The 27,260-nt window shown below is 45.0% G+C and overlaps 1 protein-coding gene across 4 annotated transcripts in view; it reads left to right on the forward strand.

Annotated features, from left to right (window-relative positions):
* Window positions 1-27,260, forward strand: part of CYSLTR2 (cysteinyl leukotriene receptor 2) — a 67,015-nt gene that overhangs the window by 24,994 nt on the left and 14,761 nt on the right. The window contains exons 1-2 of one of the 4 annotated variants that reach the window (XM_065581232.1): window positions 23,656-24,195; window positions 25,601-25,686. The exons of 1 other annotated variant lie outside the window; for it this stretch is intronic. Coding sequence is in view for 1 of the 3 variants with exons in the window: in XM_065581231.1 (XP_065437303.1) it covers window positions 24,186-24,195 (10 nt within the window). In the remaining 2 variants the exon portion in view is untranslated. Of the gene's footprint in view, window positions 1-23,655; window positions 24,196-25,600; window positions 25,687-27,260 lie in introns of those variants that run through there. 2 more of the 4 variants (XM_065581233.1, XM_065581231.1) reach the window with 2 other exon arrangements.

Below are 27,260 nucleotides of genomic sequence, written 5' to 3' on the forward strand. Positions count from 1 at the left end.
CTCTTTAGGAATCTTTCTAAGCACCAATTCACCTTTACCTTGCTCCACAGAAGCATTGCTCTGCTGAGCCACTACCAACTCCTGAGTTTCACTTACGTCCACAATCACCTTTTGGCTTATCAGGTGGACTCCTACACAATCAGGGCTGGTGCTACCATTAAGGCACACTAGGCGGTTGCCTAGGGCGCCAAGATTTGGGGGCGCCAAAAAGCGGTGCTCCCAATTTCTTTTTTTTTTTTACAGTGTTCCTGGGCTGGGCTACTGGTGGCGCACTGACACGTGCGGCTCAGACTCCCTCTCCCAGTGCAGTGGCCGCTCCACTTCTCCCGCCTCCCAGGGGTTGTTCGGCGCCGTAAACCTGGGAGGGGAGGAGAATTAAAGCGGGGGCAGCGTGCTCGGGGAGGAGGGGGCGCGGGGCACAAGGTGGAAGTTTTGCCTAGGGTGTGAAACTTCCTTGCACCGGCCCTGTACACAATCCCCTTTTAGACAAACTGCTAGATTTCATAGTCAAAAGGTCAGAAGCATTCTCCTTCCCCTTGCCACCCACAAGTTCAAGAATTTTTTCCTTCTTGCTACAAGTTTCTAAACTGTCAGTAGGTAACACAATTAAATTACCTTTATGCTTTCCTTGTGTCCCAGAGAAATTGATTTTTTTTTTTTAAACTCTTTGGGCTGGTCACTTGCTCTTAGTGTAAAACTCTCCTGACATAGGGGGAGGAGTGGGGGGAGGGGAAGGGGAGAAGGAGGTTGGGGTTTACGGAAGAGGCTAGCTCTGCAATGTTCCCTTCGTGAATTTCCTCCCACACTGTTCCATCTGGGAATTGGGTTTGTCATCACGGGGAATGAACTGTGGGGACCACCACCCCAAACTTGGAGAACCCAGGGAACTTCAGAAGGCCAGGGTTATCACCCTATACCTCTGTACTAGCTGTTGAGTTCAAATATTTGCCCCTACCCAGTGTTCCCTTTGACTTTTCCCACTCATGTGCAGAATTAATTTTATATGCACCCATATGGAGGTGATGTGTGACACATCACCTCCATATGGGCGCACATAACAAAATTCATGCAGTGGGCGTGGGCCCGAGCGGTTCAGAGTGTGTGTGTGTGTGGGGGGGAGCTCAGGCCTGGGGAAGAGGATTGGGGGGTGTGAGGGCTCCAGGGTGGGGCTGGGGATGAGGGGTTTAGGGTACAGGCTGCCCGGGGTTATGGTAGGGAGAGAGGACTCGCAGCAGCACCTGGGCTGGGGGCAGGGATGAGAGGCGCCATGGGGAGATCCGGGGCTGGGTTGGGGCCGGAGCGCTTTTGCCATGGCAAGTCTAGAGCAGGTCTGTGTTGGGTCCAGGGAAGTGGCACCTCTCCCCCATCTGCAGCAGGTCCATGCTGGGGGAGAGGTACCTCTCCCTGCTGCAGCCCTGAGCCCCTGCGCGGGGCTTAATAGGCAGCTGTGCAGCCGCACAGCTTAGAGGGAACTTAGCCCTTACCCCATATCCTTGGTAGCACAGCTCAATGGAACTATCCCATTGATACCTCCCTTGCCCTGGCTGCCTCTGGAACTGCTACCCCTTTAAATGAGGGTCCCCGTTGCAGAGGCGGATCCGTGAGAAAGGTAATCTCCCCAGAGGCCAGCATGTCCCATCTGTACCTCCCACATCCTCTACAGAGATACCTATTCCCGTCCTCAGCATCAAACCTCCTTAAATGGTCAGTTTTCAGACTGGAGAGAGGTAAATAGCAGGGGGCCCCCAAGATCTGTACTGGGACATGCGCTATTCAGTATATTCATAAATGATCCGGAAAAAGAAAAAAACAGTGAGGTGGCAAAGTTTGCAGCCAATACAAAATTACTCAAGATAGTTAAGTCCAAAGCAGACTGCGAAAAGTTACAAAGGGATTTCACAAAACTGGGTGACTGGATGCCAAAGTGGCAGATAAAATTTCATGTTCATACGTGCAAAGAAATGAACATTGGAAAACATAATCCCAACTATACATACAAAATGATGGGCTCTAAATTAGCAGTTTCCCAGATCAGTTTCTTGAGTGGTGTCATGGATAGTTGTCTGAAAACATCTGCCCAACATGCAGTAGCAGCCACAGAAGTTTACATAATATTAGGAAATGGATGGATAATAAAACATGTCACTATATAAATCTATGGTATGGTTATACCTTGAATACTGTGTGCAGTTCTGTTGCATCATCTATAAAAAGAGAGGCAACAAAAATGATTAAGGGTATGGAACAGCTTCTATATGAGAAGAGACTAAAAAGATAAGGACTGTTCAGCTTGGAAAAGAGATGACTAAAGGGGGATATGATAGAGGTCTATAAAATCATGAATGGTGTGGAGAAAGTGAATAAGGAAGTGTTACTTTTCCCCTTCACATACCACAAGAACCAGTGGTCACCCAATTAAGTTAATAGGCAGCAGGTTTAAAACAAACATAAGTACTTCTTCACACAATGCAGTCAACCTGTGGAACTCGTTGTCAGGAGGTGTTGTGAGGGCCAAGAGTATAATTGGGTTAAAAAAAGGTCATGGAGGATAGGTCCATTAATGGCTTTTAGCCAAGATGGTCAGGGATGCAGCCCATGCTCTGGGGGTCTCTAAGCCTCTGGTTGCCCAATACTGGGACTGGGTGACTTGATAATTGCCCTATTCTGTTCACACCTCCTGAAGCACTAGGCATTGGCCACTGTTAGAAGACATGATACTAGGTTATATGGACCATTGGTCTGACCCAGTATGGTCGTTCTTATGTCCCTAATTCAGCAGAGTGCCCTCCCCACAGTCCTAGGCTGGGTAGAGGAAGATCTCTGCATAGGTAGCTGATACCTATATGCATAAGAAGGAGGTTCCCCTCCACTAGTGTACAGGAACTCCTCACTTAAAGTCATCCGGTTAACGTTATTTCGATGTTAAGTTGCTGATCAATTAGGGAACATGCTCATTTAAAGTTGTGAAATGCTTCCTTCTAAGTCGTTTGGCAGCCGCCTGTTTTGTCCACTGCTTGCAGGAAGAGCAGCTCCTTGTAGCTAACTGGTGGGTGGTTGGAACCAGGGTGGACCAGCAGCCCCCCATCAGCTCCCCACTCCCCTAAGTTCCCTGTGCAGCAGCTGTTCCTCCCCCTCCCCCCACTGCCATGTGCTGCTCCTGCCCTCTGCTGAAGCTGCTCCAGAGACTCCTGCTTGCTGTACGGGGGGAGCTAATGTCAGGGTGTCTCCCCCTCCCCGCTGCTCCTGCACCCCACTTACCCCATCTTCCACAGAGCAGGGGGGACACACGACCAACAGAGGGAGCTTCTAGGCAGTAGCTGCGGGTCTCAGCAAGCTGATTTAATTAACAAGGCAGTGTACTTAAGCCTGGGGTCAGCTACTTAAAGGGGAAATGCACATTTTTTTTCTCTCACACACAGGGTGTGTCTCTGTCTGCCCTCCCTCCTTTCCTGCTGCCTTGTAGAGTGTTGAGAGTTAACCCTTCAGGGCTCAGTCAATTGCTAATTCATTTAGCAGTAAGGCATTCCCTGGGAAATATCCACCCTCTGACTCCTCCACCTCAACCAAGCTTCACAATCATCATCACTGTGTACCAGTATTAAATTTTTTGTTTAAAACTTATAGTTTGTGTGTGTATTTTTTATATAATATATATAGTCTTTTGTCTGGTGAAAAATTTATCCCTGGACCCTAACCCCCTCATTTACATTAATTCTTGTGGGGAAACTGGATTCGCTTAACATCGTTTCGTTTAAAGTCGCATTTTTCAGGAACATAACTACAACGTTAAGTAAGGAGTTCCTGTATCTGGGATGTCTGATCTGACCCTTTGTTTGTTATTAACAATTATTTAACTCAAATACACAAAACAGAATTGAGTAAAACACTGTACCTTCAAAGTAAAACTGGAAAACTTTAGATTTTCTTCCCATTTGCAAAGCGGCAAAAGGGGAGTGCAGAAAATTAATTTGTGTCCTGTTTTTTTTGTTTCTTTTTCACTCTCAGCAAAAAGTGACATTTGCTAGTTGGGCTGAGTCAGTCATTGTCCAGTTACTAAGATCATGATGATATGGGGACAATTTTTCCTCTTGTTTATGTCCAGCAACCCCATTGATGACAATGAAGTCTCATTGTTTTGGCTCAGTGGAGAATCTGGTTCTTCATTTTATTGCAGCAATGATGCTGAGTATTCTAATATAGAACCAGGGTTAGAAAAATTACATATTCACTGTGTTGTTCTTTTAAATAAGGAAAGACATAAAAGAGGAGTTGATGCTAGGCATCTAGAGCAGGAGGAAGCCTTTTTATGAATAAAATCCTTTTCTTCTGTCATGTGAAGAATGAGTCATATTTTTTTACAATCTTGCATGAGAAATGGTGCGGCTGAGGGACTGAGATAAAAAAGAAGCAGACTGATAAAAGCTGGAACCTGCTGAACAAACAGTTTATTTCGTTTTATTTATTTGTTTCTAACACACTCCGTCTCTGGGTATTAGGAAAGCTACGCAAAATTATAAGGAGAGGCTTAATTCATCTCTGGTCGAACAACCCTGACTTCCTTGGAGTTACACCAAGGAATGAATTTGGCCTAATAACAAAACCAGATTGACCTAATGTCCCAGAAAAATCTGCTGCTCTAACAAACAGAACTGAACAAAAACCAAAAAAAAAAAAAAAAAACCCCACTCCAAAATCATGCACTTGTTTAATTTCCCCCTAGAAACAAGCCAGTTAGCCATTGCACAGCTTATCTTCACTGCACTAAAGGCTCGATGCTTCCCTATGCAGGAATAAATGGTAACTCTCCACCTTTGTATCTGTAGAGTTTCCATCTACATATTTTGTCAGGGGATAGGTTTTGCCCACAGTAGATTTGGCTCCCTAGATCTGAGGAGCTTGAGGTGCTGTAGATCCACAGAATGGTTTTTGTGAAAGCACTGTGACTCCCCCCTTTCCCCACCTCCTTTCCACTTCCAGCATGCATCTGTCCCTTTGACCTGTGTTGCTAACGTTACCCTCAACCACTGCTGCCTCCTAGATCCCTCTTGATTGGGTTTGATGACAGCATAGTAGGGGAATCATAATAATTAATTTTTACTGGTTTGCCCCATTGCTTTTTGGGGGAGGATTCTGTCCAGTATGATCAGCACTACTCATCCTGTTCTCAGCCTGTCCCCTCTCCACAAGTAATGTATGAATCCTGAAGAGCGTTCACAAAGGGGTTTCTACAGAGGGAGAGGTGGAGCATGCTGCAGAGCAGGTACTGTCCCCTTCAATGCCCCCAGACAAGGATCTGTGGGTGCAGACTCTCCTATTACCTGCATACATGAGTAGGGTTACCATATTTCCACAATCAAAAAAGAGGACACTGGGGGGAGGGAGCCCCACTCCCCTCCACTCCCTCCCCACTTTCCACCCCCTGACTGCCCCCCTCAGAACTCCCAACCCCCCCTGCTTCTTGTCCCCTGACTGCCCCCTGTTGAGAACCCTCCACCCTAACTGCCCCCCAGAACCCTACCAGTCCCCTGACTGCCCCAACCCTTATCCACTTGCATGGGTGGCAGAAATTTTGGTGGTGCCCAGAACCCGCCCCCTCCCACCTGCCTAAGGCTCTGGGAGGGGGGTTAGGGGTGGGGTGCAGGTCCTGGGCTGGGGATTAGGGTGCAGGAGGGGTGCAGGCTCTGGGATAGAGTTTGGGTGCTGGGTGCAGGCTCTGGGCTGGGACAGGGGGTGGATGTGCAGGAGGGGATGAGGGGTGCAGGCTCTGGGCTGGGGCAGGGGGTGGGTGAGCAGGAGGGGATGAGGGGTGCAGACTCTGGGATGGAGTTTGGGGGTGTGAGGTGGTGCAAAGGGAGGGGGTGCAGGCTTTGGGAGGGAGTTTGAGGGCAGGAGGGGGTGTGTGGGAAGGGGGAGGGGTTTGGAGGGAGTTTGGGGATAGGAGGGAGTGCAAGGGTGAGGGCTGTGGGTCTGAGGATGAGGGGTTCATGATGCAGGAGGGGGCTCAGGTCTGTGGCAGAGGATTAGGGTGCGGGGGAATGAGGGTTGGGGCTGAGGATGAGGGGTTCATGGTGCAGGAGGGGGCTCAGGGCTAGGGCAGAGGATTAGGGTATGGGGGGATGAGGGCTGGGGATGAGGGGTTCATGATGCAGGAGGGGGCTCAGGGCTGGAGCAGAGGATTAGGGTGCGGGGGGATGAGGGCTCAGGGCTGGGGCAGAGGATTAGAGTGTGGGGGGATGAGGGTTGGGGCTGAGGATGAGGGGTTCATGATGCAGGAGGGGGCTCAGGGCTGGGGTAGAGGATTAGGGGGCTGGGGCTGGGGATGAGGAGTGTGGGGTGTTGGAGAGGCTCGGGGCTAGGGTGGAAGGGCAGGGTAAGGGCAGCCTGTCTTGCCATTAGTGGATGGGGGGCACTAGGACCCGGGGGCAGCAGACAGCAGTTGCTTCTGGATCTGGCAGTACAAGCAGGCAAGGGAGAGGCAGGCAGGGAGTGGGGGGATCCACGGGGGGACGGACACGCGGAGGGGGGTGGCAGGTGGAGGCCAGGGACCCATCCAACCCTCCCCCTGCTCCCTGACTGCCCCCTGGGATTCCCCTTACCATGCCCATGTCCACGTGTAGGCAAAACATGCTGCAGGGCTGCAGGCGGGGGAGGAGAGCAGGGGAGGGGCTCTGGCTGCTGGAGGCCAATGGGAACGGCTCAGTCAGGCCCAGCCACCCAATCAGCAGCCGCACTCTGCATGGAAAGGAGGGAGGGAGGAGAGGGGGGAAAATCCCAGACCTTTTAACCTTGTTATCAATTCCTCCCGGACGGCTAGTTAGAGACTCAAAAGCCGGACACGTCCAGGGAAATACGGACGGATGGTAACCCTATACATGAGGGCACCCCACCTTTCCCCAATTCATAGGGCTCCAGGCAAAAAGCATCTACCCTTACCCAATTCGTAGGGCTCAGAGCCACCCGGACCCAATTCGTAGGGCTCAGGGTGTAACTAACCTGGTCAATTTAATTACCCACACCCTTTCCCAATACGTAGGGCTCCAGGTGTACACTACTTCTACAGGTTTGCAGGACCTTTTACCGGTGAAAGAGCCTTACACAGTAATATCCTTATCCTCTATTTATTAACGATCACCAAAAACAGAATGCGCACACTACACATACCGTGCTCACCATTCCCAATAAGACAGATGAACTTTTCTTGAGGGCCAGTCAGGATCAGGTCCATCTGGGGGACTCCAGTTTCTGCATCGTGTCATTGGCAGAGTGTTGAGGTCTGGCAGCTCTGATCTTTGGGGCTGTGTTCTGGAGTTGATTCCCAAAGAACTTCCTTTTGGACCCCAGTTTATATAGTGAAATTTGAGTCCTGTTTAGCTGTACCTTAACTAATCATTATACTAAAATTTTACTAACCAATCCTAACATAGTGTAACAAAATTCTCTAATCAATCCTACCCTGACACCTTAATTAATTTACACCTAGCAAAATGAATTATGTAACAGACAAACAATTAAAGAACCAGACGGAGACCATACAGATAAACAATAGGGAAGTGGGGACCATAATGACAAAACAATAAAGAAATGAGGATTTCACAACTACAACTATTGATAAGTCATTTCTTGCCAGACAGAATGCTATCAAACTAAGTTTTCTTTAACCATCTAAAGATCTGTTTCTTTATCTGGTGATAGTGGGTGCCATTAGGACAGGGTTCTTCTTAACAGCCTGATATTACATAGTTTTAGTGTAGTTTAGAAGGAATGTGAGGATGTGACTTCCTGCTTCTCACCTAATGGCTGCTGCTTGGCTGCTCTTTTAATCTGGCTGCAGAGGAAGGCCTTAGGCTTTAGTAGGGTGACCAGATGTCCTGTTTTTAAAGGGACAGTCTCATTTTTTGGGACTTTCTTATATAGGCGCCTATTACACCCCCACCATCCCCTGTCCCGTTTTTTCACTGTTGCTATCTGGTAACCCTAGGCTTCAGGCCTTACAATATGGCTGCCGACAAAGGCCTTATCCTTACACTCCCTTGCTAATGAAAATGAGGGAAATATTTGGCTCTGTAGCAGCAGTTTTTTATGGGGGAGATGGCTGTAAGATGAGGGACCCTTATCTACCCTGGGCAAGAATTTATTACAGGAATCTTATGTTTTAGTTAGTTATATTAGTTGAAGAAAGCACTTGCCTGGAGACAGAACACTGGGTTCACAGTGAAGAAAAGCCCTAGTGTGGTAATACTTAGGTCTGTTTACAGTAAATCATGGGCAGTAAAACCCAAATGTTTGTTTTGACCTTAATTCTTTTCAATTTTTTTTTTTGACATTGCCTGTTGGGTGTAATGTTTAAGTTGAAATCCCATTTTATAACAATACTCATTCGTTTCTCATCCTATGTATCTTGTTATCATAGAAAATTAATACTGGCTTTAGAATAGTATAAGTATAGAGTTTATACGTAGAGCTGTATGAATAATTGATTTTTTTTTGTTTGTTTGGTGGCTATTCTGGAAAAAAATTCCATTTATAACCTAATTTGAAATTGTTCAGAATTTTTGATGAATTGAAAAAGTCCATTTTGTGTCTGTTCTAGAGCAGTAATTTAAACCTGGGTCTCCCACACCTCATCTGAGAGCCCTTACCACAGGGCTAAAGGTTATAAAGGCATGGAGCTGTGAATGGTACTACCAATGCCAACAACTTCTCCTCGTTCTCTGACAGTTTTGTGAATGGCCAAAATTGGTGTCAAATTCCCAAATAGTTTGGGTCAACCAAAACTGCATTTTTCAGTGAATAAATTCTTTGTCTGAAAAATGTCACCCAGATGTAGTTATGTGTGATAATGATGCTATGCAACCCTCACGCTAACCACAGAAGCAGGGGCAAATTCAGCCTTGACTATTCAGGCACAATTCTAACTTCAGAGCGGAGTTTGGACTATAATAATTTAGTCTTAAAAATGAGGAATTCTGAAAAGATGTGAGGTTCGTCTTTTAAACCAGACAAATTTTGTCAAGTGTTCCTCTGTTGCTAGCTAATATACACCAAGAGAGGGAGATAGTCTGGATTTCGTTGTTATGCACTTAGAAGTGGCTGTGACAGGTTATATTGGGGAAATCTAGATTCAGCTATATGAATGGTGCTGTAAAACAGATTGTTTAGGGATGTAAGAGCAAGGAGCAGCCATTAAATTTTCACTTTTATTACTCTGGTGACATCATTAAATTTTACAGTAATTTACATGAAGAGGGCAGAGTAGGAGAAGAATTTTGTTACTGTGAAGTCCACTGTGAACAATCACCATGCAGATCTAATTGACCTGTTCAGTGCTTAGATAGCACTTTGGTGACAGGCAGTATAGAAATATCTAAGAGAAGAGAGAGAGAGAGAGAGAGAGAGAGAAACTGCCAACTAAAAGGAAAAACAAAACAGATTCCATTCTGAGTCTAGAAAGAAGAACATAATACAAGAAAAATAAAAGTTTCAAAAATTCTAACTTACATGTAAAGATGCTTCCATGCCCTTTTGATATGAGCCAGATCAGAATTTTTGCAAAGTTTAGAAGTGTTCACATCTGTGACTTTGATTCAGCCCATGTAGAGAGAGGGGATAGCTATGATGTTCAAATCCAGATACAAACTTTTCATTTCTGGAGTTTTGGTTGAGGGTCATTTCTAATTATATTTAGTACAATGAAAACTCTGCAGCAAGAACAGCCCACTGGTAAGAATTGGGGGAGGAAAGGAGCAATCAGTTGACATCCTGAGCAATAAACTCCATTCTGTTCCTTAAATAGGAAAGATACTCCCTGTATAAACGAAAGCTTTTGTGGTAACTTCTATTGTGTGCACACAGTTATGCTGTTCAATATATGCTTGTAAAATATGATGGGGTTACTTAAAATCAGCATTTGTCTTTGAAGCATACCATTGCTATAGTAATGTTAGCCCTTTTTGACCCGAGTGGCTAGTCAAAGTTTGAAGCCCTGAGGATGTTCCAGTTGGGAGTGGAAATTGCCACAGTCTGGTATTTTCTTTGATGCAATCTTGTTTATTAGCAAGGAATTTGCAAAATCCTGGATTTCCAAATGCAGGAGGAACCAAAAAGACAGTTTCTTTGCTTACAGTCCCAAAGTCTCTTTTGCTCATGTTGGGATTCCCTCCGAGACCTTTTCCACTCTGTTATCCAGAACTCCTTGTCCATTTCTAGGAGGGTATGTCATCCGGTTCTCTGGGATCCAAAAAGCTCAGTTCAACTCTGGATTTCATCATTCAGGTTCAGTTGGCATACAGAAAAGCTACTCTGAGTTGAACAGACTTAAGTGTAAGGGCATAGCACACATCTAAAGTTACCCAGCAAAACTTCAGCTTCTATACATTTTTACTAACACTAATAACACATGCATTCTTAACCATACATTGCATCATATGCCTCATGATTGGCTTGGTTATTTTTCAGGAACCAATCCCTGTACAATATGCTCTCTGTCCATGCATTGCCCATGCTTAACCTCATCTCTACATTCCTAGCTTATCTTGTCCAGTCTTATCTTCTTTGTAGTAAGTGGTTCCCCAGGGTGTTCTCCCTCTTAGTTAGCTGGCTCAGACGTCCTGACTCCAGCATACTGCTTCTTAAGCCCCTATTTGCAACTTAACCTTCCATTCACTTTCCCAATCATGGCCATTAAAAAATGAGGCAAGTTACTTATGTCAAGCCAGGCCTACAACCCGCACCAGATCCAGATTCCATCTCTCTAGCTTCTTGCAGGGTCACACACCCAGTTTGTCCAGACTGTCTCTCAGGGCTCGTTGACAACATTGCAGTGTAGACAAAACTTTTGTCTTTTGCTGGGGGGGGCTTTTTTAAGTACCCCTGAAAGACAAAAGTTTTGCTGACACAAATGGCAGTGTGAACGCAGCTTTGTCGGCAGGAATGCTCTCCTACTGACAAAGCAACTGCCGCTTGCGGGGCTGGAAGTATTTTGTCAGCAAAAGTGCCGACAAAATACCAATAGATAGTGTTCACACACGCTGACTTTTAGCAACAAGGGTGTGTCGACATAGCCTTATCACTAAAATCTGCATAGCGTAGACAAGCCTTCCATTTCTCCCAGTCTGCCTTGCTTCATTTTGTCTTGTGCCTCTCTCTGGCAACACATACAAAATATTTGCACTAATCAAAGCCTTAGTCCCTGTGTTTGAAAACGCTTGGGCAACACGATTCAGCTTCTGCTCATGTTTCTATGTGCCTGTGTTTAAGTGCTGCTGCTATTGTTTCAGCACCTGGTTACAATGGCTTATTTACATTTATTCTTAATGGAAGGCGGCAGCTAGGCCTGACCTATAACAAGGTTTAGCCCAATCCATTACACTATCATTGTAAAATAAGTAAATATTGCAAAATATTATGGACTGGTTTGAGCAAATCTAAGGCCCACTAGAAAGCCAGTCAGCTGAATCCTCCTGGCTTCAAATCCCAAAATTCAGCATGCAACCTTGTCCCCCCAGTCCTATCATAACTACCATGCCAAGCTACTTGTGCTAGTAGAGGTGTGCGTGTAGATTCACTCCCATGCAGGGAACAGTGGGGATATGTGAAATATACCCAGGAATAGGGTAGCCAATGCTGTCAAAGCTGTAATCATGTGGGGTCTGATGGGAATTTGATTTACCTCTGTTACTCCAGAGAATCTGGCCTTGCAATAGAGTTCCACAGGCATAAAACTGGGGTAACAATAAAGTAGAGGTGAAAGAGAGCCAATGTGTCCAGAAGTACTGTGTGTGTTTGTGGGGAGTTAGGAAAATGTACTTATAGCCCTGTGGACCCTTGTGGCTGCAGGTGTGACAGTACTGGATGATCTTGCACAGGACATACTTCACATATTCCCACAAATTCAGAGGTGATGTGTAAGGCGGCGTATTGTAAGTTAGACTTTGGCCAGTAGGTGTGAGTCCAAATGAATCTAAGGGACTTGTTTACACGGGCTATAAGGGCTTGTCTGCACTAGCCTTCTGTGCACCAACTGTCTGTGTGGACCCTTGTAATGGGGTCTAGAGGCCCCACACTGAACCAGAGCTGGGAGTAGAGCAATACTGGACTAGAAAGGCCCGCCTCTTCTCAGATACAAAGTGTGTTGTTGTCTGAGTGCTTGCACATGTCCATTCTGATTTTAGGTGTGTGCATGCCCCAAGCACAGCTGTTGGAGATTTTTCACCTACTGGTTTCTGTGGGTTTGGCTTTGGCGCCCCCTGGTGCCACGCGCTCATAGCACCGGTATAAAAGGGCCCCGCTGAGCCTGCACTCCTCAGTTCCTTCTTACGGCCCAAGCAGCTGTTGGAACTTTCCCTCTTTGCCTTGAGCAAAGCATCTTAGTGGTTTTCTGTTGTTTTTTATTGTAAACATTTCATAGTTTATAGTTGTAGTAATTTCAGTTGTTTTAGTATATTTAGAGTTGTAGGTTAGGATTCCTCTCTGTATGCGGCGAGGCAGTCCCTCCCTCCCCCGGTACTGGGGCATGCCTCAGGCGCCGGGGTTCAAGCAGTGTTTTTCATGTGGCAACCCTACTGCCACCTAGTGATCCGCACTTCAGTTGCCTCAAGTGTTTGGGAGAGGGTCAGAGAAAATAACGCTGCCACATTTGTCGGGGATTCAAACCCGCAGAAGGACAGAGCGGCAAGACTGAAAGTTCTCCTCATGGAGGCAGCACCGAGATCTGCCTCGGAGCCGAGATCAGACTTGGCACGGAGTACTTCAGCATCAGTGCATAGTGAGCCACTGGCCACAAGCTCTCAGCACCATTCCTCCTCACCAGTGCTGAAGAAGGAAACATTGAGGCCACTGGGAGAAGACCTGTTCTCTGGCACTGAAGGGAGACAAGCGGGCAGAATGGGATAGAGCAAAACCCATGCCGGGCTGCTCTCCCTCCCTCTCCAGTACCGCGGCAACCGTCGGCAGTGTCAGCAGCACTGGCACCCCAGACTCCAGATGTTCAACCGGCTGCCTGGCACTGGACAGACTAGTTCATGGTGCCATCGACCCTCGAGGCCTATGTGGCAGCAAAGAACATAATGACTTTGCTGGTACTGAGCCTGGCTGGGAGGCAGGACGCAGCACCGCCGGCGCCACCCAGTGGCACCGAGGCATCAAACAGCTTTAGGCTGGTCTCAAGGCCAGCCTGTAGGGGGAAGCCCCCTTTCATTGACTCGCCGGAGATGTCTCCACGGCACCGATCACTGGCACCAGGAGGATTGGCGCTGCCATGGTCACTGTGGTCCTCCTCCTCATTTTTCAGTTTGGACTTGGGGTCTGACTTCTTGAGATGCCGGCACTGGTGGGAGGTTCCACGTCAATCTCCGCACCCAGCTCTGCCTTCAGGGGTGCTGGGAAGAGTGATGCCACAGAGTACCTGGCCCATGGGTCCATGGGGTCCGGCACCACTGCAATGGCCATTTTGGAACCTATAGGGGTTTCCCCTGGGCCAGGGCATCCGCTCAAGGTGCTTCTACTTGGTGTGCTCGGAGACTACAGTGGCACCAGGGGCATACCAAGAGACTCTGGGACCAATGCCGGAGCAAGTCCCAGTACTGAACACAGCACTGACCCGGGCCTACTCCACAGTACCGAAACCAGCACCGGGGCTGGTGCTGGTCAACAAGAACAGGCTCCTCAGGAGGAGGTTGCATTGGATGCTATGGCAGCACATGCCTCCTCCTCATCTTCTCCAGAGGACGAGCTGATGCTCAAGGGTCCTCCCTGCCAGTGGACGACCTTAGAGCCCACCAGGATTTACTAAAGCGGGTGGCCTGTAATCTAGGGTTGCAGGCGGAGGTCGTCAAGGAACCATCAGATGGATTCTTGGACATTTTGTCGGACGCAGCCCCTGCACAATGCCATCATGGGACCGATCAAGGCCCACTGGCAGAATCCTGCTTCCATCCTGCCTACGGCCAAGAGAATAGAAAGGCAGTACTTTGTGCCTTCTAAAGGCTGCGAGTTTCTGTTCTCGCTTCTCCTATCAGGGTTTCTTGTTGTAGTGGCTGCCAACAAGAAGGACCACCAAGGCCAGATGGGGTCTACCCCCACACCTAAGGAGCCCAGAAAGATAGACCTTCTCGGGAGGAAGGCCTACTCGAGCGGGGGAGGGTGGACTTCAGTTACGGATAGCGAACCAGCAGGCGTTGCTGGGTCGCTATGACTTTAACATGTGGGAGGCTATGAGCAAATTTAAGGACAGACTTCCACATGACAGCCAGCAGGAGTTCTCAACCCTTGTAGACAAGGGCAAGACAGTGGCTAGAGCCTCCTTGCAGGTGGCTCTTGATGCTGCAGACTCAGCAGCTAGATCTGTGGCCACAGCTGTGACCAAGCATAGGAGTTAGTGGCTGCAGGCATCAGGATTCCCTCAAGAAGTACAACAACTGTCATTTGCCTCTTTGGAGCAAACAGATGCCAGGCTCCATGGCTTCAAAGACACCAAGGCAACACTGAAGTCGCTGGGTCTGCAGTCACAATCACAGCCTAGGAGACAATATAGGCCACAACAATATGGTCGTTTCTACTCCCACCAGACCGTTAAAACCACAGGAGACGTAGGAACAAGGAATCGGGATGTAGGCCTCCCCCACCTTCCTCCTCCTCTGCAGGGTCTGACGCAATTGGCTGCATGTCACTTGGGCACCTCAAAACACCTGCTTTGAGAGGTTTGTCGAGGGCAGCATACTGATTCCTCACAATCCAGATTCAGTTATTCCTAATTTTTCCGACCGTCTTTCCCACTTCCCAGAGGCCTGGAAACTGGTCACCTCCGACCGCTGAGTTCTAAACACAGTGGAATTTGGTTATACCCAATTTATTTCAACCCCACCTTCCCACCCACCTTCCCCGTCCCTCGTAAGGGACCCTTCTCACGAGCTTCTGCTAGAGCAAGAAGTTCAATCCCTCCTCAGAAGGGAAGCAGTGGAGGAGGTTCCACTATATCTAAGGGGAAAAAGGTTTTATTCCTATTATTTTTTTGGGAGGTCTAAGATCCATCTTGGACCTGTGTTGACTCAGCCATTATCTCAAGAGGTTGAAGTTCCGTATGGTATCCTTGGGGTCGATCATTCCATCACTGGATCCAGGGGATTGGTATGCTGCCCTCAACTTAAAAGGTGCATACTTCCACATATCGATCTTTCAAGGTCACAGAAGATTCCTGAGGTTCATGGCAAACCAAGGACATTACCAGTTTGTGGCCTGCCGTTCGGCCTCTTGGCAGCCCCAAGAGTTTTCACCAAATGTATGGCAGTGGTAGCGGCCTTTCTCAGGAGAAAAGGAGTTCGTATATTTCTTTACCTCGATGACTGGCTCATCAAGGGCAGGTCTCGAGTACAAGTGCAGTTGGACATCGCCCTCTTCCAATCAACCTTCCGTGCGTTGGGCCTTCTGATCTACGTTCAGAAATTGACCCTGATACTCATTCAGAGAATAGAATTAATCGGGGCGGTCCTCGACTCCCAGCTGGTGAATGCTTTTCTCCCAGAGAGTCATTTTCAAGTGATTACAGAGTCAATACATCGCATTCAGTATCAACCGATCACCACAGTCAGACTCTGCTTGAGCCTTCTCGGCCACATGGCTTTGTACACATATGTCATTCATCACATGAGGCTGAGACTCAGACCTCTCCAAGCCTGTCTGGCTAGCGTATACTCCCCTGCAAGGCACCACCTGGACAAGGCAGTCACAGTGCATCCTCATATCCATGGTTCCCTGTCATGGTGGTTGGATCACCAAGTGGTCTGTGAAGGGATTCCCTTCACAAAACCTCAGCCAGCGGCACACCTGGTCTCTGACGCCTCAGAACTGGACTGGGGAGTCCACCTAGGGATGCTTAAGACCCAGGGTCATTGGTCCGCAGAGGACTTATCACCAGTGTTCCCTCTAATTTTTCCCATGCATGTGCTGAATGAATTTTGTTATATGCACCAATACGGAGGTGATGTGTGCCATAGACAGATGCAGAGACAGATAAAGCCTGGAGCTGAATGCCTGGCTGCGAGGATGGTGTCACCAGGAGGGCTTCAGCTTCCTTGGCCACAGGATGCTGTTGCAGGAAGAAGGACTGCTAAGCAGAGATGGGGTCCACCTATCAAGGAAGGGGAAGAGCATATTTGGCTACAGACTGGCTAACCTAGTAAGGAGGGCTTTAAAGTAGGTTCAACACGTGCAGGTGCAAAGCCCACAGGTAAGTCAAAAACATGGAGACCTGGGAGAAGGGTCAGAATCTGGAGGGAGCATGGGCTGTTATAGCAGAAATAAGGAGAGACAAGACAGAACTTGGGGGGGGGGGAATCAAATCAGTATCTTAGATATCTGTATACTAATGCAAGAAGTGGGGAATAAGCAGGAAGAACTTGAAATGCTAGTAAATAAACACAACTATGACATAGTTGGCATCATGGAGACTTGGTGGGATAATATGCATGACTGGAGTATTGGTATAGAAGGATACAGCTTGCTCAGGAAGGGCAGGCAGGAAAAAAGGGAAGAAGTGTTGCCTTATATATTAAAAATGTATACACTTGGACTGAGGTTGAGATACAAATAAAAGACAGACTTGTTGAAAGTCTTTGGGTAAGGATAAAAGGGGTAAAAAACAAGGGTGATGTCATGGTAGGGGGTCTACTACAGACCACCTAACCATGAAGAAGAGGTGGACTAGGCTTTTTTTAAACAACTAACAAAATCATCCAAAGCAATGGTGGTGATGGGGGACTTCAACTACCCAGACATCCATTGGGAAAATAACACAGCAGAGCACAAATTATCCAACAAGTTCTTGGAATGTATTGGAGACAATTTTTTATTTCAGAAGGTGGAGAAAGCTACTAGGGGGAGGCTGTTCTAGATTTGATTTTGACAAATAGGGAAGAATGGATGAAAACTTGAAAGTGGAAGGCAACTTGGGTGAAAGTGACCATGAAATGGTAGAGTTCATGATTCTAAGGAATGGTAGGAGGGAGAACAGCAAAATAAAGACAATGGATTTCAAGAAGGCAAACATTAGCAAACTCAGGGAGTTGGTATGTAAAATCCCATGGGAAGCAAGTCTAAGGGGAAAAACAATTGAAGAGAGTTGGCAGTTTTTCAAAGAGACATTATTAAGGGCACAAGAGCAAACTATCCCACTGCGTAGGAAAGATAGGAAGTGTGGTAAGAGACCACCCTGGCTTAACCAGGAGATCTTGAATGATCTAAAAATCAAAAAAGAGTCCTACAAAAAAGAGTCCTCAGTCAAATTACAAAGGATGAATATAAACAAATAACACAAACAAAATGTAGGGACAAAATTGGAAAAGCCAAGGCACAAAACGAGATCAAACTAGCTAGGGCCATAAAAGGAAACAAGAAAACATTCTACAAATACATTAGAAGCAAGAGAAAGACCAAGGACTGTGTAGGCCTGTTACTCAATGGAGAGCGGAAAGACAATAACAGAAAATGTGGAAATGGCAGAGGTTCTTAATGACTTCTTTGTTTTGCTTTTCACCAAGAAGGTTGGTGGCGATTGGATGTCTAATATAGTGAATGCCAGTGAAAATGAGGTAGGATCAGAGTCTAAAATAAGGAAAGACAAATCAAAAATTACTTAGACAAGTTAGATGTCATCAAATCACCAGGGCCTGATGAAATGCATCCTAGAATACTCAAGGAGCTGACTGAGGAGATATCTGAGCCATTAGTGATTATCTTTGAAAAGTCATGGAAGATGGGAGACATTCCAGAAGACTGGAAAAGAGCAAATATAATGCCCATCTATAAAAAGGGAAATAAGGACAACCCAGGGAATTACAGATCAGTCAGCTTAACTTCTGTACCTGGAAAGATAATGGAGCAAATAATTAAGCAATCAATTTGCAAAGACTTAGATGATAATAAGGTGATAAATAACAGTCGTCATGGATTTGTCAAGAACAAATTGTGTCAAACCAACCTGATAGCTTTCTTTGACAGGGTAAAAAGCCTTGTGGATAGGGGGGAAGTGGTAGATGTGGTATATCTTGACGTTAGTCAGGCTTTTGATACTGTCTCACATGACCTTCTCATAAACAAATTAAGGAAATACAACCTAGATGGAGCTCCTATAAGGTGGGTGCATAACTGGTTGGAAAATCTTTCCCAGAGAATAGTTATCAGTGATTGACAGTCATGCTGGAAGGGCATAACGAGTTGGGTCCCGCAGGGATCAGTTCTGAGTCTGGTTCTGTTCAATATCTTCATCAGTGATTTAGATTATGGCATAGAGAGTACACTTACAAAGTTTGCGGATGATATCAAGTGCTTTGGAGGATAGGATTAAAATTCAAAATGATCTGGACAAACTGGAGAAATGGTCTGAAGTAAATAGGGTGAAATTCAATAAGGATAAATGCAAAGTACTCCACTTAGGAAGGAACAATCAGTTGCATATATACAAAATAGGAAATGACTGCTTAGGAAGGAGTACTGTGGAAAGAGATCTGGGGTCATAGTGTATCACAAGCTAAATATGAGTCAACAGTGTAACGCTGTTGCAAAAAAAGCAAACATCATATTGGGATGGATTAGCAGGAGTATTGTAAGCAAGACGTGAGAAGTAATTCTTCCGTTCTACTCTGCACTGATTAGGCCTCCACTGGAGTATTGTGTCTAGTTCTGGGCGCCACATTTCAGGAAAGATGTGGACAAATTGGAGAAAATCGAGAGAAGAGCAACAAAAATGAGTAAAGGTCTAGAAAACATGACCTATGAGGGAAGATTGAAAAAAATGGGTTTGCTTAATCTGGAGAAGAGAAGACTGAGAGGGGACATAACAGTTTTCAAGTACATAAAAGGTTGTTACAAGGAGGAGGGAGAATAATTGTTCTTCTTAACCTCTGAGGATAGGACAAGAAGCAATGGGCTTAAATTGCAGCAAGGGTGGTTTAGGCTGGACATTAAGAAAAGTTTCTTAACTGTCAGACTCGTTAATCACTGGAATAACTTGCCTAGGGAGGTTGTGGAATCTCCATCATTGTCCAACCTGCTCTTAAAAATACCCAAACACCTGTCGGGGATGGTCTAGTTAATACTTAGTCCTGACTTGAGTGCAGGGGACTGGACTAGATGACCTCTCGAGGTCCCTTCAAGTTCTATGATTCTATATTAGTGCACATAACAAAATTCATGTGGAAAGGGTGGGGCTGAGGGGTTCAGAGTGTGGGAGGGGGCTCAGGACTGGGACAGAGTGTTCGTGTGCAGGGGGAGAGGGTTCTAGCTAGGGGTGCGGGCTCTAGGGTGGGGCAAGGATGATGGGTTTGGGATGCAGTCTGCCCTGCGCTGCAGCGGGGAGAGAGGGAACCCCCAGCTCTCTCTCCCCACAGCAGCTCCAGGACTGGGGCCGGGGGAGGCATGCCTCTCCTTCAGCAGGTCCAGGCCAGGGCTGGGTTGAGGGTGGAGGAAGGGCACCTCTCCCCAACGCCGCAGGTCCAGGACTGTGGGAGAGGCATCTGTCCCCACAGCAGCCCTGAGCGCCTGCGTGGCACTTAATAGGCTGCTGCGCAGCCACACAGCTTAGAGGGAATGTAGCTTATCACTCCATATCAATGTCGGGGAGCTTAGGTCAGTCTGACTGGTATGTCAGGCTTTCTTACCCCACATTGCTAAAACACTCTCAATCCTCATGGACAATACATCGGCTATGTACTACATCAATAGACAGGGAGGGGCTTGTTCTTCCCCCTACCCCCCATGTTGAGAAGCAGTCCGTCTATGGGAATTCTGCATTGCATACTTGATCGAGAGCGAGGCCTCATACCTGCCAGGGGTGCAGAAGCAGCTCACAGACCGGCTCAGCCGGTCCTTCTTGACTCATCACGAGTGGTCCCTATGCCTGAATGTTGCGATGAATGTCCTTCACAGGTGGGGCTTTTCCCGCATACACCCGTTTACCACATGGTCCAACAGGAAGTGCCAGCAACTCTGCTCCCTGAGGAGTCCCAGCCCCGGCTCCATGACAGATGCCTTTCTACTGAAGTGGTCTCATCACCTTTCTATTCTACACCTTTCCTCCCATCCCACTAATCCACAAGGTGCTGACTAAGATCAATACTGTAATAAAATATGTGTACTGCTTTCTCTCTCTAATTACATGTATGTAGATGTATAAAGTATGTTTCATCATTGGACAACAACATGTGAGATTTACAATGTCCAACTATCCACTTCCTTGTCACTAGGCAACCTTAACAGCTGTTTTAGTTTTAGAATGATATACAACTCTACCCCGATATAACACGACCCAATATAACACGAATTCGACTATAACGTGGTAAAGCAGTGCTCCGGGGGGGGGGGGGGGGGGAGGGAGGGGAGGTTGCGCACTCCGGCAGATCAAAGCAAGTTCGATATAACGCGGTTTCACCTATAACACGGTAAGATTTTTTTGGCTCCCGAGGACAGCGTTATAACGGGGTAGAGTGTATATCGGTGAACATAACAAGTGTTGAGCAACGTTGGCTGGGAAAATAGAGAATGTAATAAAAAGGAGAGGGGTATGTGAGGAACAGGTAAACCAGTATCGTTAATGTCCAATATTGGCTGTGAAATCAGTGTTCCAAGTAAATGCCACTTTGTGACAGTGGCACAGTGAATTTGGTTCTACAAAGGGATCTTTGTATGGGAAGGCTCGGAGGCCATGTTTCAGTTATACTGTGTGGCCATTGAATAGGGGATTGTGGCTGCAAAGTAGTTGTTGGTATTTCTGATAAAAATGTTGTTAGGGATTCTGGCCTGGTCTGGTATGTTGTAAAAGGCAGCAAAGGAGGATAAGGGTGGAAAGTTGGCTGTTTGGCTACTGGCTTAAAGATTTATTTGGAGAACCAGACCAGCAGGATATTATTACAGTTCAGGCTGAACCTTTGAAATACGGTAAGCACAAACCACAAAACTTTGTGGGTGGGTGACTTATTGAGAATCCACCTACAAGTGTCAATATGTACTGTTGCTCTAATATCCTGGAATCGACAGGGCTACAACTTCACTGCATACAATATACGCAAGAAGCAGAGCTGGCCTACTAGTTTGCAGTGCCTACACATGCACCGCCTCTAGGAAATAGCTTAGATTTCCTGTTAGATCTAACAGATTCTGTGTATTAGTCATCTTCATGATTTGCAGTTGTTACTATAGCCCTAACCAGAATTGAAGGGATAAATTCCAAACCCACTCAATGAACATAAGAAGGGGAAAACATACAATATATTAAACCTCTTATTGCCCATTTTGTGAAGACAAACTTTTATCTTTACATATAGGTGACTGCAGCTATTACTCTATTTACAATGCATAATAGTTACTCATGTAGCATTGTGCTAATATTAGCTTTGCCAGTGCAAGGAAGTAGGAGAAAATAACTTCTAAAACCAAACAGCAGGGAATGACTGCTTATCTAGCTAAGTTTATCTGAGTAAAAGCATGGTATTATACAAACAATATGCCACAGGTGATAGTGTGATTGTGTAACAATAATAATAAACTTGGTAAAATATCGTCATTCAAATGAATTAATAGTGGTTGCAGTGTTAGATAATACAATTATTTAAAATAAATAATGCAGATACAAAGGCAAGTTGACACTAAGGGTAGGTCTACACTTACCTCCGGGTCCGGCAGTAAGCAATCGATCTTCTGGGATCGATTTATCGTGTCTTGTCTAGACGCGATAAATCGATCCCGGATCGATCCCGGAAGTGCTCGCCGTCGACGCCGGTACTCCAGCTCGTCGAGAGGAGTACGCGGCATCGACGGGGGAGCCTGCCTGCCGTGTCTGGACCTGCGGTAAGTTCGAACTAAGGTACTTCGAATTCAGCTACGTGATTAACGTAGCTGAATTTGCGTACCTTAGTTCGAAGTGGGGGGTTAGTGTGGACCAGGCCTAAGATGTTAGGTGCCTCAGAAATAGATAGGTAGAAGACAATTTTAAAAGGATAAGCAAGGAAAAGGATAGAATTTTAATAAAAATACCTGTCATTTGCCATGCTTGCTGCTGTTACAGACTGATATGCTTTTAGTTAGTTAAACATGTTCTTTTTTTATCAGGATCAGTTTTTGAGACAATCTTATTGAAGCTGTGCTCTAAAGCCCACTGAAGTTAATGGGAATCTTTCCGTGGACTTCAGTGAGCTTTAGATGGGGGCCTTAAAGAGAGTTTGAAATATAAAAAGACAGATAGGCAATCTGTTCAGTGTTAAGGATCTGATCATACTACAGAAAGTGTGAAAAAGTTTCAACCGCTGTTGACTTTAATGGCTTTTAAGGGTTACCAGTACCATGGAGGGTCAATGTTGCAAAACTGTTGTACTTCTAAAGTTGTATTTCCACTCACTCATAACTTCCTGTAAAATGTTTGTTTTGGTTTGAATTTATTCTATATTTGGGCTCTTCAGAAGGTGATTAATTTTTTTGACAGTTTGATGAAAATCCTCTCCAACCCTTTCTGCGTTCTGCAAATCTGAAAAACATGGCATGCTTTCCTCTGTATATTATTACTGTAATACTTTTCAGTACCACTTAGTTAACTCAAATTAGAAACAGCTGAACTTTGAAATTTGTCATGTAAACTGGTTATTTTTGGACCACATCCACAGCTAAATTTAATAAACATCTGGAAGGATAATCAAATTATGATTTATCAGTTGGTTATAATGCTTCTGAGCATGCTCAGTAGGCATCCACTAAGGTTTATTTATTTCTAAGCACAGCTGAAGAAGTCACTCTCCCCCCTTTGTGACAGCACAATGCACGTATTCTCTTTGCCTGGCATAACAAGGCTGATGCTCACATGTGCTGCTCACACAATTTAATTGAGGGAGATTCTAAGGCTTGGTCTACACAAGCTTTTGTAGCAGTATGACTTGTGGGTAGGAGTGTGGTTTGTTTTTTTGTTTGTTTTTTAACTGAAATATTTATATTAATACATCCCCAGTGTGCATGAAGTTATACTGGTATAAACATGCCTTATACCAGTATAACTATTCCCATTCAGGAAGAGGAATAAATTATACTGATAAAAGGCACCTTTACACTGGTATAACTGTATCTTTATTAGGGATTTACTAATATAACTATTCTGGTTGAAAAGAAAAGTCACAGAAGGGTGATTGTATCCCCTTCAATAGCATGAAAGCTATTGAGGAGGTATAAAGAAAGTGGACACAGATTCACAATGTAAACTATCTAGGCAGCAGAGATATAGTGTAATGAAGACATCCTTCAAAAATGCTCATTAAAATAAAATTTGATCAAATAAAAAAAAAATTCAGTTTGCCGAGTTTGTGTATTTTACAGCAGTTTTGTACGTCAATTCCAGTGTTTTAACCACTATGGACCCAATTCACAGCTGCCCTGCACCTTGTATAGTTATTTACAAGGTGGAGTTGGTAACATTTTAACACACTTTGCACTGGTAGTATTCACAACACACAAGAGGCCTGATTCTCACTTATTTCATTCCTGCACTTGTGGCTTTAACACATGTTTGCATTCTCTGTATTCTGGGGTGTGGTAGACACCATCCTACCACAGCCACTAAGGGGTAAATAGATAGCCACCTCCTCCACTGCATCTCATTGCTGGGCTATTGACTGCTGAGATAAGAAGGCTGCATGAAAAGACAGCTCCCAGGTAGACTGAGAACTGGTGAGGGGCGTTTTCTCAGCAGCAGATTGGTAGGAAGCTGCACAAGGAGCTCGCCTTCCCCTGAGAGAGTACTGGAGGAAGTATTCCTGGGAAAGGTACCTGTGGACTGGTGGAGATAGAAAGCAGCCCAGGGAAGCAACAAGGAATTGTAAGGAGCAGGTTTTAGCTTCTTAAACACAGAATCCCTGGGATTCTGCCAGAAGGGAAGGCAGGTGTGTGTTCTCCTACCCTCCTGAGAAAAAGGGATATGAAAGCCTCTCTGAGGAAAAGGGTGCAAGGACTATAAAACTCAGCCTGGGACTGATGACTTGATACAGAGTCACTGGACTTTTGCCCTGTGGGATTATTCTTTATTGCCTGAGGAGGGGTGAGATTATAAATGACCTGGCTGGAATTGTGAGAAGAAGCTGACTGTCACAGGGATAGACTGCTGTCTGGTGGGGGCAACTGAGCTGGAGTCACTGCAACACCATGCCTGGCCATGAGAGGATATGTTGGCAGGTAAGTGACCTGTGACATGGGGCCATGAAGGACCCTGCCCAATCCCTGGAGTGACTAGGGTTACCAGTTTTGGTTGAATGTTAGTGTTGCCAACTCTGACTGAAGCTATTCTGGGAGATTTTTCCCCCCAACATGACATAATGTCATTTTCTTAAAATATCTTATTAAAATCTCCCGAATTGCTTTCAATAGTCACTGGGAGCTCAATTCTGATTCCAGGCCTATCCTGGAGGGTTGGGAACCCTATTGGATGTATTCCTGGAGATTTCATCACATGACATTACCTTTAATTAAAGATTAAGCTTTAATTCCTGTAGACTCTGGGACAATCCTGGACAGCTGGCAACCCTAGGAGTGATTTGGAGCAGTTTCAGAGCTGCTCCAACTTACATACTGCTTCCAAGGGGCCTTGGAAGTAGAGAATGTCTAGTTATGTCCCCAAATCCCACCCCTTACATGGAGATCTTTGAACTATGTTCACAGGGCCACTGTACAGGGAGTGTTCTCCGAGGGCTACTTCTGTCCACTCTAAGGCCCACTTCTGGTGCCAGAGCACTGTAAAGGAGCCTTAGTAAATGAGAATCAGTAACTATGGTACTAGGTAACAGTGAACTGGGCCACACCTAGGATTGTCAACATTGTATTTCAAATATAAGGGACTGTTTTTTTAGCACCTCACCTGTCTTCCTGATTTTATCATTATTAAGAATAATAAGCAGTACTCCCTTACATTCACCAGAGGTATTTCTTGCTGCTTTTTGCAGCACTCAGCAACTCCCAATCTTATTGTACAGAGATGAAAAAATCAGGGATATCCCTTGTAATAAAGGACTGTTGGCAACCCTATATACAGCACTGAGATTTAAAAGGAGCCTAACAGAGTTAGGTGCCCATCTCCCATTGAAATTCAATGGCAATTGGGCACCGCACTCCCTATGGCTCCTTTGATAATGCCAGACTAGAACTGTAAGCCGAGTTAGATTACATGGTGCCAGTGGGAACAGACAGGCAATCTACATTAGGGCTCTCAGTATTGCAAACACTAGTGGAGCTTACCCCGTTCTGCCAACAGTCAAAAGATTTGAAAACCTTCCCTAATATAGACTGGACTAAAATACTATCTAAGTATTACATTTTCCGAAAACTTGTTTACAATTACTGCCAACCTAATATTTCAGACATGTTTGATTACTGAAAGCCCATATTTAGAAATGTGAGTGGCTGAACCGCAGAGCCTTTTTTAGCACTTTGTGTGAAAGATGAGATGGAATGCAATGTGAGAACAAATGCCAATTCTTGAATTGACAAAATATCCTTAAGAAAATAAAAGCTGTGCTATTATGCTTACTTCCTCTTTCTTGCTATTGGTTTTGCGTAATTTTTGTTTTGTTTTTACCCACACTAGCAAGCTAGCAAGCTGCAAGTTTTGGATAGCTAAAAGCAGAAGAAGGAAGGGTCTTATTGAATTAACTGAAAGGAACAAGAACTGAGGTAGGGCAAAGTTAAATTTTTATATATATATATATATATATATATATATATATATATATATATATATATATATATATATATACTTTAGTCTTTTCCTTAAAAGTAGATCAAGACTATTCAAAATAAGAGTAGGAGGAATTTTAGTTATCACCTGTTTCTTGCATGAAGTTTTGTAGTTGCTAGAAAAATTAAGCATCAACTCAATTCATCTATGTTAGAGCTAGTCTAGAGTGTTTTCCTTGAGAAGGGATATCCATGTAAGATTTTGTAAATAAAAAATATTTTGGAAGATGAAAGATAATAAACTAATGGCAGAGTTGACAAAGTGAATTTCCTTTGCTTTGTACTAGCAGCCAACTGCAGATTTTGTCAACCGTAATCTTTTGGAGGGTGGGGATTTTGTTTGTGTATGTATATGCACATGTGTGGGAAGAGTGAATAAAATGTCATGCATGTCTTGACAAATGTCCAATTTAATTCAGTACAATGTTAATTACAAATGAAATATAAATGAGTAATATTTTCATAGTTCTGATCCTGAAAAGATACGTAGTATTCCAGTGAATGGTGACGTGGCTGGCCGTTTAATGTTATTACATCGGGTTTTCTGACAATGCAATGGCTAATGCAAGTTATATAACATTAATTAGGCTACGTCTAGACTGCACATCTTACAATTGTGCAGCTGTGCTGATACAGCCGTGCCGTTGTAAGGTACACAGTGTAGCCGCTCTTTGTCGCTAGGAGAGAGCTCTACTACCGATGAGGCGCTGTCCACACCGGCACTTTTTTTGTTGTTAAAACTTTTGTTGTTCAAAGGGGTGGATTTTTTTCACACCCCTGAGTGACGATGTAGCCTAAGTACTTGGCATTGCTATTCTGATAGTTCTGAGAACTCACACGAGAGCAGATCGTATTCAGATAAAATATATTTTGATTAAACAGCAGAGCATCTGTACTTCATATTTCATGTTGAGAAATTCATTTAGCAGTGTGTACATTGTACTTCTGAAATATTGAGCTCATGATCCTACTTTGTAAGCAGCTCCCATTGACTTGAGTTGGAATTGTGGGTGCTCTGCACCTCTGAAAATTAGACCAGAAAACTTTATATTTACACATGTAATATGCATACCACTATTCAGGAGTGTTCATTTCTATTAAAACATGGTGTGAAGTTATTTTCTATTAAGTACAGAAGTTATTGATAGTTATTTTATTAGATGTTTTAAGATCTACTCACCTATTTGAATAGGGGCTTGTGAATGGCTGAAGTCTGGGAAAGAGTTGTTTTAGTTTCTTTGCCTAATTTGTGTGTGTGTGGTAAGTGGGATCTGCCATTGTTTTGTGTTTTTGTTTACACTAATTCTGGTCTCACTAACATCAGTGTAAATCAGGAATAACCACTAAAGCTAGTTGAAAAGATTTTGGCAAAATATATTTTCATTAAAAAAAAATGCAATTTAGAGAACCCTGAAATTTTGCTAAATTGGGACTATTTTACCAAAATCTTTTGACCGAAAATCTTGGTTTGTTTTTATTTAAAATTTATAGTTTCATTTAGGGTTTTCCTG

The sequence above is a fragment of the Chrysemys picta genome, chromosome 1 (genome assembly GCF_011386835.1).
Source record: "Chrysemys picta bellii isolate R12L10 chromosome 1, ASM1138683v2, whole genome shotgun sequence".
Lineage (NCBI taxonomy): Eukaryota > Metazoa > Chordata > Testudines > Emydidae > Chrysemys > Chrysemys picta.